Source organism: Balaenoptera musculus, chromosome 16 (assembly GCF_009873245.2).
Source record: "Balaenoptera musculus isolate JJ_BM4_2016_0621 chromosome 16, mBalMus1.pri.v3, whole genome shotgun sequence".
Taxonomy (NCBI): domain Eukaryota; kingdom Metazoa; phylum Chordata; class Mammalia; order Artiodactyla; family Balaenopteridae; genus Balaenoptera; species Balaenoptera musculus.
Window position 1 is genome coordinate 62,713,241 of NC_045800.1, and position 13,908 is coordinate 62,727,148.

Below are 13,908 nucleotides of genomic sequence, written 5' to 3' on the forward strand. Positions count from 1 at the left end.
GAGAGAGACTGTGAAACGTGAAAGCAGTTGACACAGTATGGAGCTAGAGGCGTTTTAATTTCCATTTGGTCAATTCTGCCTGCCCATCCCTGGGTGGCATGGAACACCTCAACTCAGTTCCCCAAACCTCCCCTACTCTCATCCTCTTTCATTTCCATTTCCCTAAAGCCTAGAGAGGGTCCTTCTCTGCCCAGCTGAGTTCTCTGGAATTCCCCTTGCACCAGAGAGCCTGGCGCACGGATGCTGCTGCTGGTACGCACATCTGTCTTATCAGCTGTACTGACGGCCCACCTTACCGGGGCCAGGTACCACCTGCAGGATCTCATTTAATCTTTACAGTATCATGAGGCAGTACCATGAGTGTCCCCATTCTGTAGATCAGGAAACTGAGGCTCAGAGAGGACAAGAGGACAAGGCTCAGGTCACATGGCTAGAGGGTGGCAGAGCTGGGTTTTGAAGCCATACGCCTCCCAAGCTGTGCTCCACCCTCTATTCACAGTGTCCCTTTGCGGGGGGAGCAGGATTCATAGTCACCTTCATATCCCCCCAGGACCTTCTGCTGCACCGTGCACACAGGAGGAATTCACTGCTTGCTTGAGTAGAGCAGGATTCTGGTTGAAAGTGATGGGGGTGGGGCGTGGGTCAGGGTTATAAGTGTGGCCAGGATTAGGGGGGGTTTGGGGGCTGTGGTCAGGGTTGGGGCCATGTGGGGACGAATACCAGGACTCGTCCAGGATTAGCAGGGAGCGTACTCTGCTTCTCTGCCATCACCCTCGGCATTTCAAGGTGGGAGGTTGCAGGTTAAAGGCAGGCATGCGTTTGGGCTTCTGTGGATCTCCTCCTGGCCACTCCCTGGAGCCTGAAGTGCCAGATCTAGGGTCCCAGACTCTGACTTTCCATTACTGGACCTGGTTCTGCAGAGACTCTCCATCCTCTCCTACCCCGAAATGCTGCTCCCACAGGCCCAAGCTGCAGGGCTCCCCGCAGGAATCACCCTCGACTCTTCCATCACTGCCCTGTCCTATTCCGTAAGCAAGTGGGGTCCCCTGCCCAGAGCTGGCCCTGGAGCCTTGGACTTGGGTTGAAAGGATGAGACTCATTAAAGCCAGAAGTAAGGCAGCACCAGAGGCTGTTGGCAAAGCCAGCTGGGACAGGAAGGTCATCCAGCAACCTGCTCTGGGCAAGATTTTGCTGAGTGTGTGTCAAATCGCAGAGTATCTCCTAACCTGGCAATCTGATCGAATCCTTCTGGAGCCAGTAATGCACTAACTCTTCCATCAACACGTGTTCACCCTCTCTGCAGGCAGCAGCCTTTATGAGATGCGGGTGGGTGTCTTGCGGGGCGGCGGGGAAGGCCCACTGGGCTGCTGTCAGACCATGATCTGTATCCCCGGGATTGCTCGGGGAGCTGCATGGGGTCAATGAACCAGTGTGGAGATAGATTCAGCGACATAATTTCAGACACGGAAAGCACTAAGGTGTGCTTGATATTCATGTCAGACAAGCTGTGGTTTGGTTTCAGGCTCTTTTAGATCTTCACAGGAATGGAAAAAGGAAGTGAAGAAGAAAGAGGGGACCAGAGAGAGAGAGACAGAGAAGATGACCTTCCAGGAATTCCCTTGAACTTCACGGAATATGGCTATAAATGAAGGAATCTATGACATTTCCTCCCTGCTTGAGCCCCAGCTCCTGTTCCCCCTCAGAGGGTGTCCTGAGGTCCCTGAATGAAGTTAGAGCAGGACCACTGGGCTCTTCTTGGGTCCCAGGGCCCTGTGCCTTCCATGGCTGAGCTGCGAGGCAGTTTGCTAGGGGACAGCCTTTGGGACAGTCTGCTGAGTTTCTCTCTGAGCTGTGGGGACAGCGGGTTCTGGCAGGGCCCCAGTACTCTGGGAAGCACTCACCACCCCATATCCTGGAAGGGCAAGCCCAGTGCACCCCTGGGTACTTACAAACACCTCGATGGTGACAGGGACAGTGCTGTTCAGAGGCGGGTTGCCAGCATCCTTGGCCATGACCGTCAGATAAATCAGCCCGTTGGGTATCTGTTCATAATCCAGGGGGCGGCTCACGCTGATCACTGAAATGACAGGATAGGGACCCAGGCCCTCTGTGAGCAGACTTTACATGTCCATCCAGGCACGGCTCCCCTTTGGGCAGAAAGGGTGTGCCTGACTCAGCCTGAGCCAGCTCTGCCTTGTTTTCCCCTCCTGCCTCTGAACTCCTGGAGCCCTATGGTCCTGACTTAGGTTTACTGACTGCCTGATATGTGCCAGGCACAGTGCTGAGTCCAGCAGGTGGTAACTATTTTGGTGGTAACGTAATCCCCACTTTACAGATGAGGAAACCAGGCTCAGAGAGGTTCAGTGTCTTCCCCAAAGGCACACTGCACATGCCTGGACTCTCACCAGGAGTATCTTTCATGCTCAGCCACTGATTCTCAATTTGGGAGGGAAGATGTATTGGCTTGGGAGTGGGGGGCATGGGTGGTCTGCAAAGCCATTACCACAATATTAAACTGCCACTTTCTATTTGGAAAACAGAAACAAAGTTGTTGCTTTAGTAATATAAAACCCAAGGAGGGTTCCTCTAGCTGAGCAGGTGCTGAGGTGTGAGGGTGGGCAGAGGCATGGGACTGTTAAGTTTTTAAAAGGGGGGACACAGATTTTACAGAGGCCATCGGGCTGTAGCATTCAGAGCCAGGACTGCAGCTTCTCCAAGAGCATTTCTCTGACGCAAATGTGGGGTGGGAGGAGGAGTAAGCACTGCACTCAGAGTCATCCGGTGCACATCTGCTCTGCCTTGGGGACACCTAGACCGCCCTCAAGCATTAGGGAGGCTTCGCAGAGGAGAGGATGTCCAAATGAGCCCTAAAGCTAGCCAGAGGTTAAAGGGAAGCAGGGCAAAGGGACAGGGAGGAAGGGCTTTCCCAGCAGAAGGAACAGAGTCTTCAAAGATATGGCAGTGACCCCTGTAAGGGGAGAGAGTGTCAAGGGGTTCAAAGAGGTTGGATTCTGGTGGGGAGGCAGGTGCTGAAAAGCCACCAAGAGCCAGATCACAGGGCCTCCCTGGACAGCTTTGCTGTGTGGCTTTGGGCAAGTCACCCCCCGTCTCTGGGCCCCAGTTGCTTCAACAAAAAAACCAGGTGGTCTCTTGGGATCTTGAAGCTTGAGGTTGTTGCTGCTATTCCCTTCCTGCACTCACAGTGCGGCAGGCAGGGCAAGGTCCAGAGTATGGAACTGTGCCTGGCCAAGCAGGGAAAGGCCATAGCCCAGAAGATCTGGGAAGTGGCCACAGCATGCCCAAAGGATGGGGAAACTTGGCTAACAAGCCTCTCCCTGGCTCCCCTCCCCCTCATTCCCCCACCACAGATCTGGCCAGGTAGCCTTTCTTAATAGGGACCCCACACACTGTGGTAACTTCAGATGCCTGACTGGCCGCAGGCCTAAGACTCAAAGAAAGATCTGGCTGAATTAAGACACAGATCTTGAGCCTATGAAATGGTGACCCCATATCACGTGCTGCTCCAGACGACAGGAGCTGTGGGGCAGCTTCCCAAGTGGTCCAGGGTGTCTGGGAGACAGAAGGTCTCCCTCTTGAGACAGGTGTGATGTGCAACCCTGCTCCCACCTGCCGACCCTCCTCCCCAGGCTGGGCCCTCAGTCCTGCCCCACGCGTACCTCCATAGCCCTCATACACGCTGATGTCGAAGTAGCTGCCGAAGGCGGAGGCATTGACTATGCTGTAGGTGATCTTGTTGTTGGGAGGAGAGTCTTCATCCGTTGCCTGGAAGGAAGAGGGCGGACAGGGCGCTTGAGCTTTCAGTGACCCTGGGGCCAGAAGGGGGCAGGTGGGAGGGGAGGGCTGGCCCCTCTCTGAGCCCCCTTTTCTGGGTGATCCAGGCCCTCCCTGTCCCTCAGCTGGAGGCTACGTTCTGGCTCCCAGCAGACACACCTCATGTTGGGGTGTGGAGGTATCCTGGGGAATCTAGAGGGCAGGCTGAAGGCCTGGGGGAATAGAGGAAGGCCAAGCCTTACCCAGAGGATGAAAGGGGTCACCACCATACCTGGCACAGCCATCTCCTAGACCCTCAGTACCAGCTGGAACAGCTCATGCACAGAGGCCTTCCCTGACCTCTGGACTGGGTTAGGGCCCTGTGCTGGGCACGCCATTCGTCCCCCCTCCCGATTGTAACTTCTTGTTTAATTACTGCCTTCCTCGTTCTGCCTGCCTGTTAGCTCCATGGAAGCAGGAACTTTGCTTCCTGACTGAAGCTGATACCTAGAATCCAGCACAGTGTTTGGAACACAGTAGGTAATCTAATAAATGCATGCTGCAGGAATGCAAGGAGGGAAGAAGGCACTTGGAATTGGGTCAGGGATCCTCCTTTCTCTTGACTGTCTCTGGGGTGGCTGCATTAATTAGCTCTTTCCAGATGTCTTTGACCCTAGAGAGCCTCCAGGGGCCTCCCTCCACTCTGCATGTAAGAGGAGATGGGCGGGGAGGGAGGGCAGGGTCCACCAGGGAGCCATGGCTACGTTAGGAGGGCATGTGGTCCTGTCTTCTGTGTATCCCCTATGCCCACCTCCTCCACCTTGCCTTCATCCCTGCCTCCTTCAGAAATAAGTTCTAAATGGAGGCTCTGGGTCCTGTCATTCTGGGTCGGCAGAGTGGGGAAGGGGCACGAGGACATTAAGAAGTTTCTGGTCAGAGGTCACCAGCATGTGGTGGGGACTCATTGCAGGAGGATGCTTGGAGCACAGAATTCCAAGTTCTAGTGCTGGCTCTCTCCTCTACTAATTCATGGCGCCTGCCGCTCCCCTCCTGCTTCCCCTTCCATGAACTGGGTTATGCCCATGGTTTCCGGTGCCTTCCAGCTGCAGCAGTACCTGATTCTAAGCAGTCATTAAAGGGCTTGGATGGGGGGCCTTACACAGGGAACTGCTCAGAACTCACCAAGGGAGATGGGGGGTGAATGGAGACCTAAAATTTAAGCTGAGACAGACACTAGCCTCACTCAGTAACCAGGGACATGAAGTGCCACTCAGAGGTGGCCTGATACAGATCAAGAATGTGACCCCCAAAACCGTGGTGGGGTGGGGATGGTGGTGTGCTGAATTGGGCGATTGGGATTGACATGTATACACTGATGTGTATAAAATTGATGATTGATTAAAAAATAAAAATTAAAAAAAAAAGAATGTGACCCCCTATCTGAGCAGAATTCTTTGTGGATGGGCAGTTAGTACTTCTTGCAGTGACTCCCTGAGCAGGCGGGCAAGGGGAAACCAGAGAGAGGAGGACAAGGTAAACAGACAGATCAAAGGGCACCCCGCCATCTTACCCGGAGCCGCACCAGCTGTGTGACGGAAGGCTCATTCTCTCTCAGGGCACCCACATAGGTGTCCTTCTGGAAGGTGGGCACGTTGTCGTTGACGTCCAACACATTGATCCTGACCCGGCCTGTGGTTTCCTCACCACCCCCGTCCCGGGCGATGACTGTCAAGGTGAAGCGCTGGATGAGCTCATAGTCTAGTCTGGCAATCAGCATGATGAGTCCCGTGTCCTTGTCCAGAGAGAACCTATGTCAGGCAAGAAGGAGGAAGGGAAAGGACACCTTGGTTTCAAGCAGCTTGCAGATAAGGGCCTGCATTTACCAGCCTGTCCTTGTCCAAGGTGATAAACAGAGAGAAATTAATGAAGTCTGAAATCTGTCTTCTCTTTCATTTTCCCTAAATAAGAAGAACAGCTATGTTTAACAGGAGGTGGGGCAGGATGTGGTGGGCAGGAATCAGTACCACATGAGGGGTGGAGTGGTGGCCAGGTACTGAAAGGGCAGGAGTGTGTTGATTTAATCAAAGAGGAGACAGCCAGAATGACCCTTTTCTTGCTGTGAACAAGAGTTTCTGCCTACTGGAGACATTTAGATGTTGAAGAACTGTGATGGTCAGAAATTCTTAAAACAGATACCACAGACATACAAAGGATCATTAGTGACTACTAAGAAAAATTATATGCCAACAAATTGAACAATCTAGACAAAATGAATAAATTCCTCAAAACATACAACCTGCCAAGACTGAATCATGAAGAAATATAAAATCTGAACACACTGATTACTAGTAAGGAGATTGAACCAGTAATCAAAAATCTCCCCCAGGATTAGCTTCAAGACAGCAGAAGAGTAAGACGTGGAGATCACCTTCCTCCCCACAAATACATCAGAAATACATCTACATGTGGAACAACTCCTACAGAACACCTACTGAACTCTGGGAGAAGACCTCAGGTCTCCCAAAAGGCAAGAAACTCCCCACGTACCTGGGTAGGGCAAAAGAAAAAAGAAAAAACAGAGACAAAAGAATAGGGACGGGACCTGCTCCCGTGGCGGGGAGCTGTGAAGGACGAAAGGTTGCCACACACTAGGAAGCCCCTTCACGGGCAGAGACTGTGGGTGGCGGAGGGGGTAGGCTTTGGAGCCATGGAGGAGAGCGCAGCAACAGGGGTGCGGAGGGCAAAGCGGAGAGATTCCCGCACAGAGGAGCGGTGCCGAGCAGCACTCACCAGCCCAAGAGGCTCGTCTGCTCACCCGCCGGGGCGGGCGGGGGCTGGGAGCTGAGGCTCGGGCTTCGGTTGGATCGCAGGGAGAGGACTGGGGTTGGCGGCGTGAACTCAGCCAGAAGGGGCGAGAGCGCCACAGCTAGCCGGGAGGGAGTCCGGGAAAAAGTCTGGAGCTGCTGAAGAAGCAAGAGACTTTTTCTTGCCTCTTTTGTTTTCTGGAGCGCGAAGGGAGGGGATTAAGAGAGCTGCTTAAAGGAGCTCCAGAAACGGGTGCGAGCCGCGGCTATCAGCGTGGCCCCCAGAGATGGGCATGAGATGCTAAGGCTGCCTCTGCCACCACCAAGAAGCCAGTGTGCAAGCACAGGTCACTCTCCACACCTCCCCTCCTGGAGCCTGTGCAGCTGGCCACTGCCAGGGTCCCGGGATCCAAGGACAACTTCCCCAGGAGAACACACGGCGCGCCTCAGGCTGGTGCAACGTCACGCTGGCCTCCACTGCCGCAGGCTCGCCCCGCATCCGTACCCCCCTCACCCCGGCCTGTGTGAGCGAGAGCCCCCAAATCAGCTGCTCCTTTAACCCCATCCTGTCGGGGCTAAGAACAGACGCCCTCAGGCGACCTACACGCAGAGGCGGGGCCAAATCCAAAGCTGAACCCCAGGAGCTGTGTGAACAAAGAAGAGAAAGGGAAATCTCTCCCAGCAGCCTCAGGAGCAGCGGATTAAATCTCCACAATCAATTTGATGTACCCTGCATCTGTGGAATACCTGAATAGACAACGAATCATCCCAAATTGAGGAGGTGGACTTTGGGAGAAACGATATATATATATATTTCCCTTTTCCTGTGTTTGTGAGTGTGTATGTGTATGCTTCTGTGTGTGATTTTGTCTGTAGAGCTTTGCTTTTACCATGTGTCCTAGGGTTCAGTCTGTCCGTTTTTTGTTTGTTTGTTGTTTTTTTTTATTTTTTGTTTATTTTTTAACGTCTTTATTGGAATATAATTGCTTTACAATGTTGTATCAGTTTCTTGTTTGTTGTTTTTAGTATAGTTTTTAGCACTTGTTGTCATTGGTGGATTTGTTTTTTGGTTTCATTGCTCTCTTCTTTCTTTTTTTTAATTACTTAAAATTTTTTTTTAATAATTACTTTCTATTTTTTATTTTAATAACTTTTTAATTTAATTTAATTTATCTTCTTCTTTCTTTTCTCCCTTTTATTCTGAGCTGTGTGGATGACAGGCTCTTGGTGCTCCAGCCAGGCGTCAGGGCTGTACCTCTGACGTGGCAGAGCCAAGCTCAGGACATTGGTCCACAAGAGACCTCCCAGCTCCACGTAATATCAAACAGCGAAAATCTCCCAGAGATCTCCATCTTAACACCAAGACCCAGCTCCACTCAACAACCAGCAAGCTCCAGTGCTGGACACCCCATGCCAAACAACTAGCACGACAGGAACACACCCCACCCATTAGCAGAGAGGCTGCCTAAAATCATAATAAGGCCACAGACACCCCAAAACACATCACCAGACGTGGACCTGCCCACCAGAAAGACAAGATCCAGCCTCATCCACCAGAACACAGGCACTATTCCCCTCCACCAGGAAGCCTACAAAACCCACTGAACCAACCTTAGCCACTGGGGGCAGACACCAAAAACAATGGGAACTACGAACTTGCAGCCTGCGAAAAGGAGACCCCAAACACAGTAAGTTAAGCAAAATGAGAAGACAGAGAAACACACAGCAGATGAAGGAGCAAGGTAAAAACCCACCAGACCTAACAAATGAAGAGGAAATAGGCAGTCTACCTGAAAAAAAATTCAAAATAATTATAGTAAATATAATCCAAAATCTTGGAAATAGAATGGAGAAAATATAAGAAACGTTTAACAAGGACCTAGAAGAACTAAAGAGCAAACAAACAGTGATGAACAACACAATAAATGAAATTAAAAATTCTCTAGAAGGGATCAATAGCAGAATAACTGAGGCAGAAGAATGGATAAATGACCTGGAAGATAAAATAGTGGAAATAACTACTGCAGAGCAGAATAAAGAAAAAGAATGAGAGAGGAACCAAGATGGCAGAGTAGAAGGACGTGCTCTCACTCCCTCTTGCGAGAGCACCAGAATCACAACTAGCTGCTGGACAATCATCGACAGGAAGACACTGGAACTCACCAAAAAAGATACCCCACATCCAAAGACAAAGGAGAAGCCACAGTGAGACGGTAGGAGGGGCGCAATCAGAGTAAAATCAAATCCCATAACTGGTGGGTGGGTCACTCACAGACTGGTGAACACTTATACCACAGAAGTCCACTGACTGGAGTGAAGGTTCTGAGCCCCACGTCAGGCTTCCCATCCTGGGGGTCCGGCAACGGGAGGAGGAATTCATAGAGAATCAGACTTTGAAGCCTAGTGGGAATTGATTGCAGGACTTTGACAGGACTGGGGGAAACAGAGACCCCACTCTTGGAGGGTGCACAAAAAATAGTGTGCGCATCGGGACCCAGGGGAAGGAGCAGTGACCCCGGGGGAGACTGAACCAGACCTACCTGCTAGTGTTGGAAAGTCTCCTGCAGAGGCAGGGGGTGGCTCTGTTTCACCGTGGGGACAAGGACACTGGCAGCAGAAGTTCTGGGAAGTACTCCTTGGCATGAGCCCTCCCAGAGTCTGTCATTAGCCCCACCAAAGAGCCCAGGTAGGCTCCAGTGTTGGGTTGCCTCAGGCAAAACAACCAACAGGGAGGGAACCCAGCCCCACCCATCAACAGTCAAGTGGATTAAAGTTTTACTGAGGTCTGACCACCACAGCAACAGTCAGCTCTACCCACCACCAGAGCCTCCCATCAAGCCTCTTAGATAGCTTCAACCACCAGAGGGCAGACAGCAGAAGCAAGAAAAACTACAATCCTGCAGCCTGTGGAACAAAAACCACATTCACAGAAAGATAGACAAGATGAAAAGGCAGAGGGCTATACACCAGATGAAGGAACAAGATAAAACCCCAGAAAAGCAACTAAATGAAGTGGAGATAGGCAACCTTCCAGAAAAAGAATTCAGAATAATGATAGTGAAGATGATCCAGGACCTCGGAATAAGAATGGAGGCAAAGATCGGGAAGATGCAAGAAATGTTTAACAAAGACCTGGAAGAATTAAAGAACAAACAAACAGAGATGACCAATACAATAACTGAAATGAAAACTACACTAGAAGGAATCAATAGCAGAATAACTGAGGCAGAAGAACGGATAAGTGACCTGGAAGACAGAATGGTGGAATTCACTGCTGCGGAACAGACTAAAGAAAAAAGAATGAAAAGAAATGAAGACAGCCTAAGAGACCTCTGGGACAACATTAAACCCAACAACATTCACATTATAGGGGTCCCAGAAGGAGAAGAGAGAGAGAAAGGACCAGAGAAAATATTTGAAGAGATTATAGTCGAAAACTTCCCTAACATGGGAAAGGAAATAGCCACCCAAGTCCAGGAAGTGCAGAGAGTCCCATACAGGATAAACCCAAGGAGAAACACGCCGAGATACATAGTAATCAAATTGGCAAAAATTAAGGACAAAGAAAAATTATTGAAAGCAGCAAGGGAAAAACGACAAATAACATACAAGGAAACTCCCATAAGGTTAACAGCTGATTTCTCAGCAGAAACTCTACAAGCCAGAAGGGAGTGGCATGATATACTTAAAGTGATGAAAGGGAAGAACCTACAACCAAGATTACTCTACCTGGCAAGGATCTCATTTAGATTTGATGGAGAAATCGAAAGCTTTACAGACAAGCAAAAGCTAAGAGAATTCAGCACCACCAAACCAGCTCTACAACAAATGCTAAAGGAACTTCTCTAAGTGGGAAACACAAGAGAAGAAAAGGACCTACAAAAACAAACCCAAAACAATTAAGAAAATGGTCATAGGAACATACATATCGATAATTACCTTAAACGTGAATGGATTAAATGTTCCAACCAAAAGACACAGGCTTGCTGAATGGATATAAAAACAAGACCCATATATATGCTGTCTACAAGAGACCCACTTCAGACCTAGGGACACATACAGACTGAAAGTGAGGGGATGGAAAAAGATATTCCATGCAAATGGAAATCAAAAGAAAGCTGGAGTAGCTATACTCATATCAGATAAAATAGACTTTAAAATAAAGAATGTTACAAGAGACAAGGAAAGACACTACATAATGATCAAGGGATCAAACCAAGAAGAAGATATAACAATTATATAAATATATATGCACGCAACATAGGAGCACCTCAATACATAAGGCAACTGCTGACAGCTATAAAAGAGGAAATTTACAGTAACACAATAATAGTGGGGGACTTTAACACCTCACTTACACCAACAGACAGATCATCCAAAATGAAAATAAATATGGAAACAGAAGCTTTAAATGACACAATAGACCAGATAGATTTAATTGCTATTTATAGGACATTCCATCCAAAAACAGCAGATTACACTTTCTTCTCAAGTGCACACAGAACATTCTCCAGGATAGATCACATCTTGGGTCACAAATGAAGCCTCAGTAAATTTAAGAAAATTGAAATCATATCAAGCATCTTTTCTGACCACAGCGCTATGAGATTAGAAATGAATTACAGGGAAAAAAACGTGAAAAGTGCAAACACATGGAGGCTAAACAGTACGTTACTAAATAACCAAGAGATCACTGAAGAAATCAAAGAGGAAATCAAAAAATACCTAGAGACAAATGACAATAAAAACACGACCATCCAAAACCTATGGGATGCAGCAAAAGCAGTTCTAAGAGGGAAGTTTATAGCTATACAAGCCTACCTAAAGAAACAAGAAAAATCTCAAGTAAACAATCTAACCTTACACCTAAAGGAACTAGAGAAAGAAGGACAAACAAAACCCAAAGTTAGTAGAAGGAAAGAAATCATAAAGATCAGAGCGGAAATAAATGAAATTGAAAGAAAGAAAACAATAGCAAAGATCAATAAAACTAAAAGTTGGTTCTTTGAGAAGATAAACAAAATTGATAAGCCATTAGCCAGACTCATCAAGAAAAAGAGGGAGAGTACTCAAATCAATAAAATTAGAAATGAAAAAGGAGAAGTTACAACAGACACCACAGAAATACAAAGCATCCTAAGAGACTACTACAAGCAACTCTATGCCAATAAAATGGACAACCTGGAAGAAATGGACAAATGCTTAGAAAGGTATAACCTTCCAAGACTGAACCAGGAAGAAACAGAAAATATGAACAGACCAATCACAAGTAATGAAATTGAAACTGTGATTAAAAATCTTCCAACAAACAAAAGCCCAGGACCAGATGGTTTCACAGGTGAATTTCATCAAACATGTAGAGAAGAGCTAACACCTATCCTTCTCAAACTCTTCCAAAAATTGCGGAGGAAGGGACACTCCCAAACTCATTCTATGAGGCCACCATCACCCTGATACCAAAACCAGACAAAAATACTACAAGAAAAGAAAATTACAGACCAATATCACTAATGAATATAGATGCAAAAATCCTCAACAAAATACTAGCAAACAGAATCCAACAACACATTAAAAGGATCATACACCACAGTCAAGTGGGATTTATCCCAGGGATGCAAGGATTCTTCAGTATACGCAAATCAATCAATGTGATACACCATATTAACAAATTGAAGGATAAAAACCATATGATCATCTCAATAGATGCAGAAAACGCTTTTGACAAAATTCAACACCCATTTATGCTAAAAACTCTCCAGAAAGTGGGCATAGAGGGAACGTACCTCAATATAATAAAGGCCATATATGACAAACCCAGAACAAACATCATTCTCAACGGTGAAAAACTGAAAGCATTTCCTCTAAGATCAGGAACGAGACAAGGATGTCCACTCTCACCACTATTATTCAACATAGTTTTGGAAGTCCTAGCCACGGGAATCAGAGAAGAAAAAGAAATAAAAGGAATACAAATTGGAAAAGAAGAAGTAAAACTGTCACTGTTTGCAGATGACATGATACTATACATAGAGAATCCTAAAAATGCCACCAGAAAACTACTAGAGCTAATCAATGAATTTGGTAAAGTTGCAGGATACAAAATTAATGCACAGAAATCTCTTGCATTCCTATACACTAATGATGAAAAATCTGAAAGAGAAATTATGGAAACACTCCCATTTACCATTGCAACAAAAAGAATAAAACACCTAGGAATAAACCTACCTAGGGAGACAAAAGATCTGTATGCAGAAAACTATAAGACACTGATGAAAGAAATTAAAGATGATACCAACAGATGGAGAGATATACCATGTTCTTGGATTGGAAGAATCAACATTGTGAAAATGACTATACTACCCAAAGCAATCTACAGATTCAATGCAATCCCTATCAAATTACCAATGGCATTTTTTACGGAACTAGAACAAATCATCTTAAAATTTGTATGGAGACACAAAAGACCCCGAATAGCCAAAGCAGTCTTGAGGGAAAAAAACGGAGCTGGAGGAATCAGACTCCCTGACTTCAGACTATACTACAAAGCTACAGTAATCAAGACAATATGGTACTGGCACAAAAACAGAAACATAGATCAATGGAACAAGATAGAAAGCCCAGAGATAAACCCACGCACTTATGGTCAACTAATCTATGACAAAGGAGGCAAAGATATACAATGGAGAAAAGACAGTCTCTTCAATAATTGGTGCTGGGAAAACTGGACAGCTACATGTAAAAGAATGAAATTAGAACACTCCCTAACACCATACACAAAAATAAACTCAAAATGGATTCAAGACCTAAATGTAAGACCGGACACTATAAAACTCTTAGAGGAAAACATAGGAAGAACACTCTTTGACATAAATCCCAGCAAGATCTTTTTTGATCCACCTCCTAGAGTAACGGAAATAAAAACAAAAATAAACAAATGGGACCTAATGAAACTTCAAAGCTTTTGCACAGCAAAGGAAACCATAAACAAGATGAAAAGACAACCCTCAGAATGGGAGAAAATATTTTCCAATAAAGCAACTGACAAAGGATTAATCTCCAAAATATATAAAGAGCTCATTCAGCTCAATATTAAAGAAACAAACAACCCAATCCAAAAATGCGCAGAAGACCTAAATAGACATTTCTCCAAAGAAGACATACAGATGGCCAAGAAGCACATGAAAAGCTGCTCAACATCACCAATTATTAGAGAAATGCAAATCAAAACTACAATGAGGTATCACCTCACACCAGTAAGAATGGGCATTATCAGAAAATCTACAAACAACAAATGCTGGAGAGGGTGTGGAGAAAAGGGAACCCTCTTACACTG

The 13,908-nt window shown here is 46.9% G+C and overlaps 1 protein-coding gene across 2 annotated transcripts in view; it reads right to left on the reverse strand.

Annotated features, from left to right (window-relative positions):
* Nucleotides 1-13,908, reverse strand: part of CDH23 (cadherin related 23) — a 399,895-nt gene that overhangs the window by 123,622 nt on the left and 262,365 nt on the right. For both annotated transcript variants that reach the window (XM_036828302.1, XM_036828301.1), the window contains 3 exons: nucleotides 5,342-5,579; nucleotides 3,678-3,783; nucleotides 1,950-2,077 (listed from right to left, as the gene is read on the reverse strand). In XM_036828302.1, coding sequence (XP_036684197.1) covers nucleotides 1,950-2,077; nucleotides 3,678-3,783; nucleotides 5,342-5,579 — 472 coding nt within the window. The remainder of the gene's footprint in view (nucleotides 1-1,949; nucleotides 2,078-3,677; nucleotides 3,784-5,341; nucleotides 5,580-13,908) is intronic.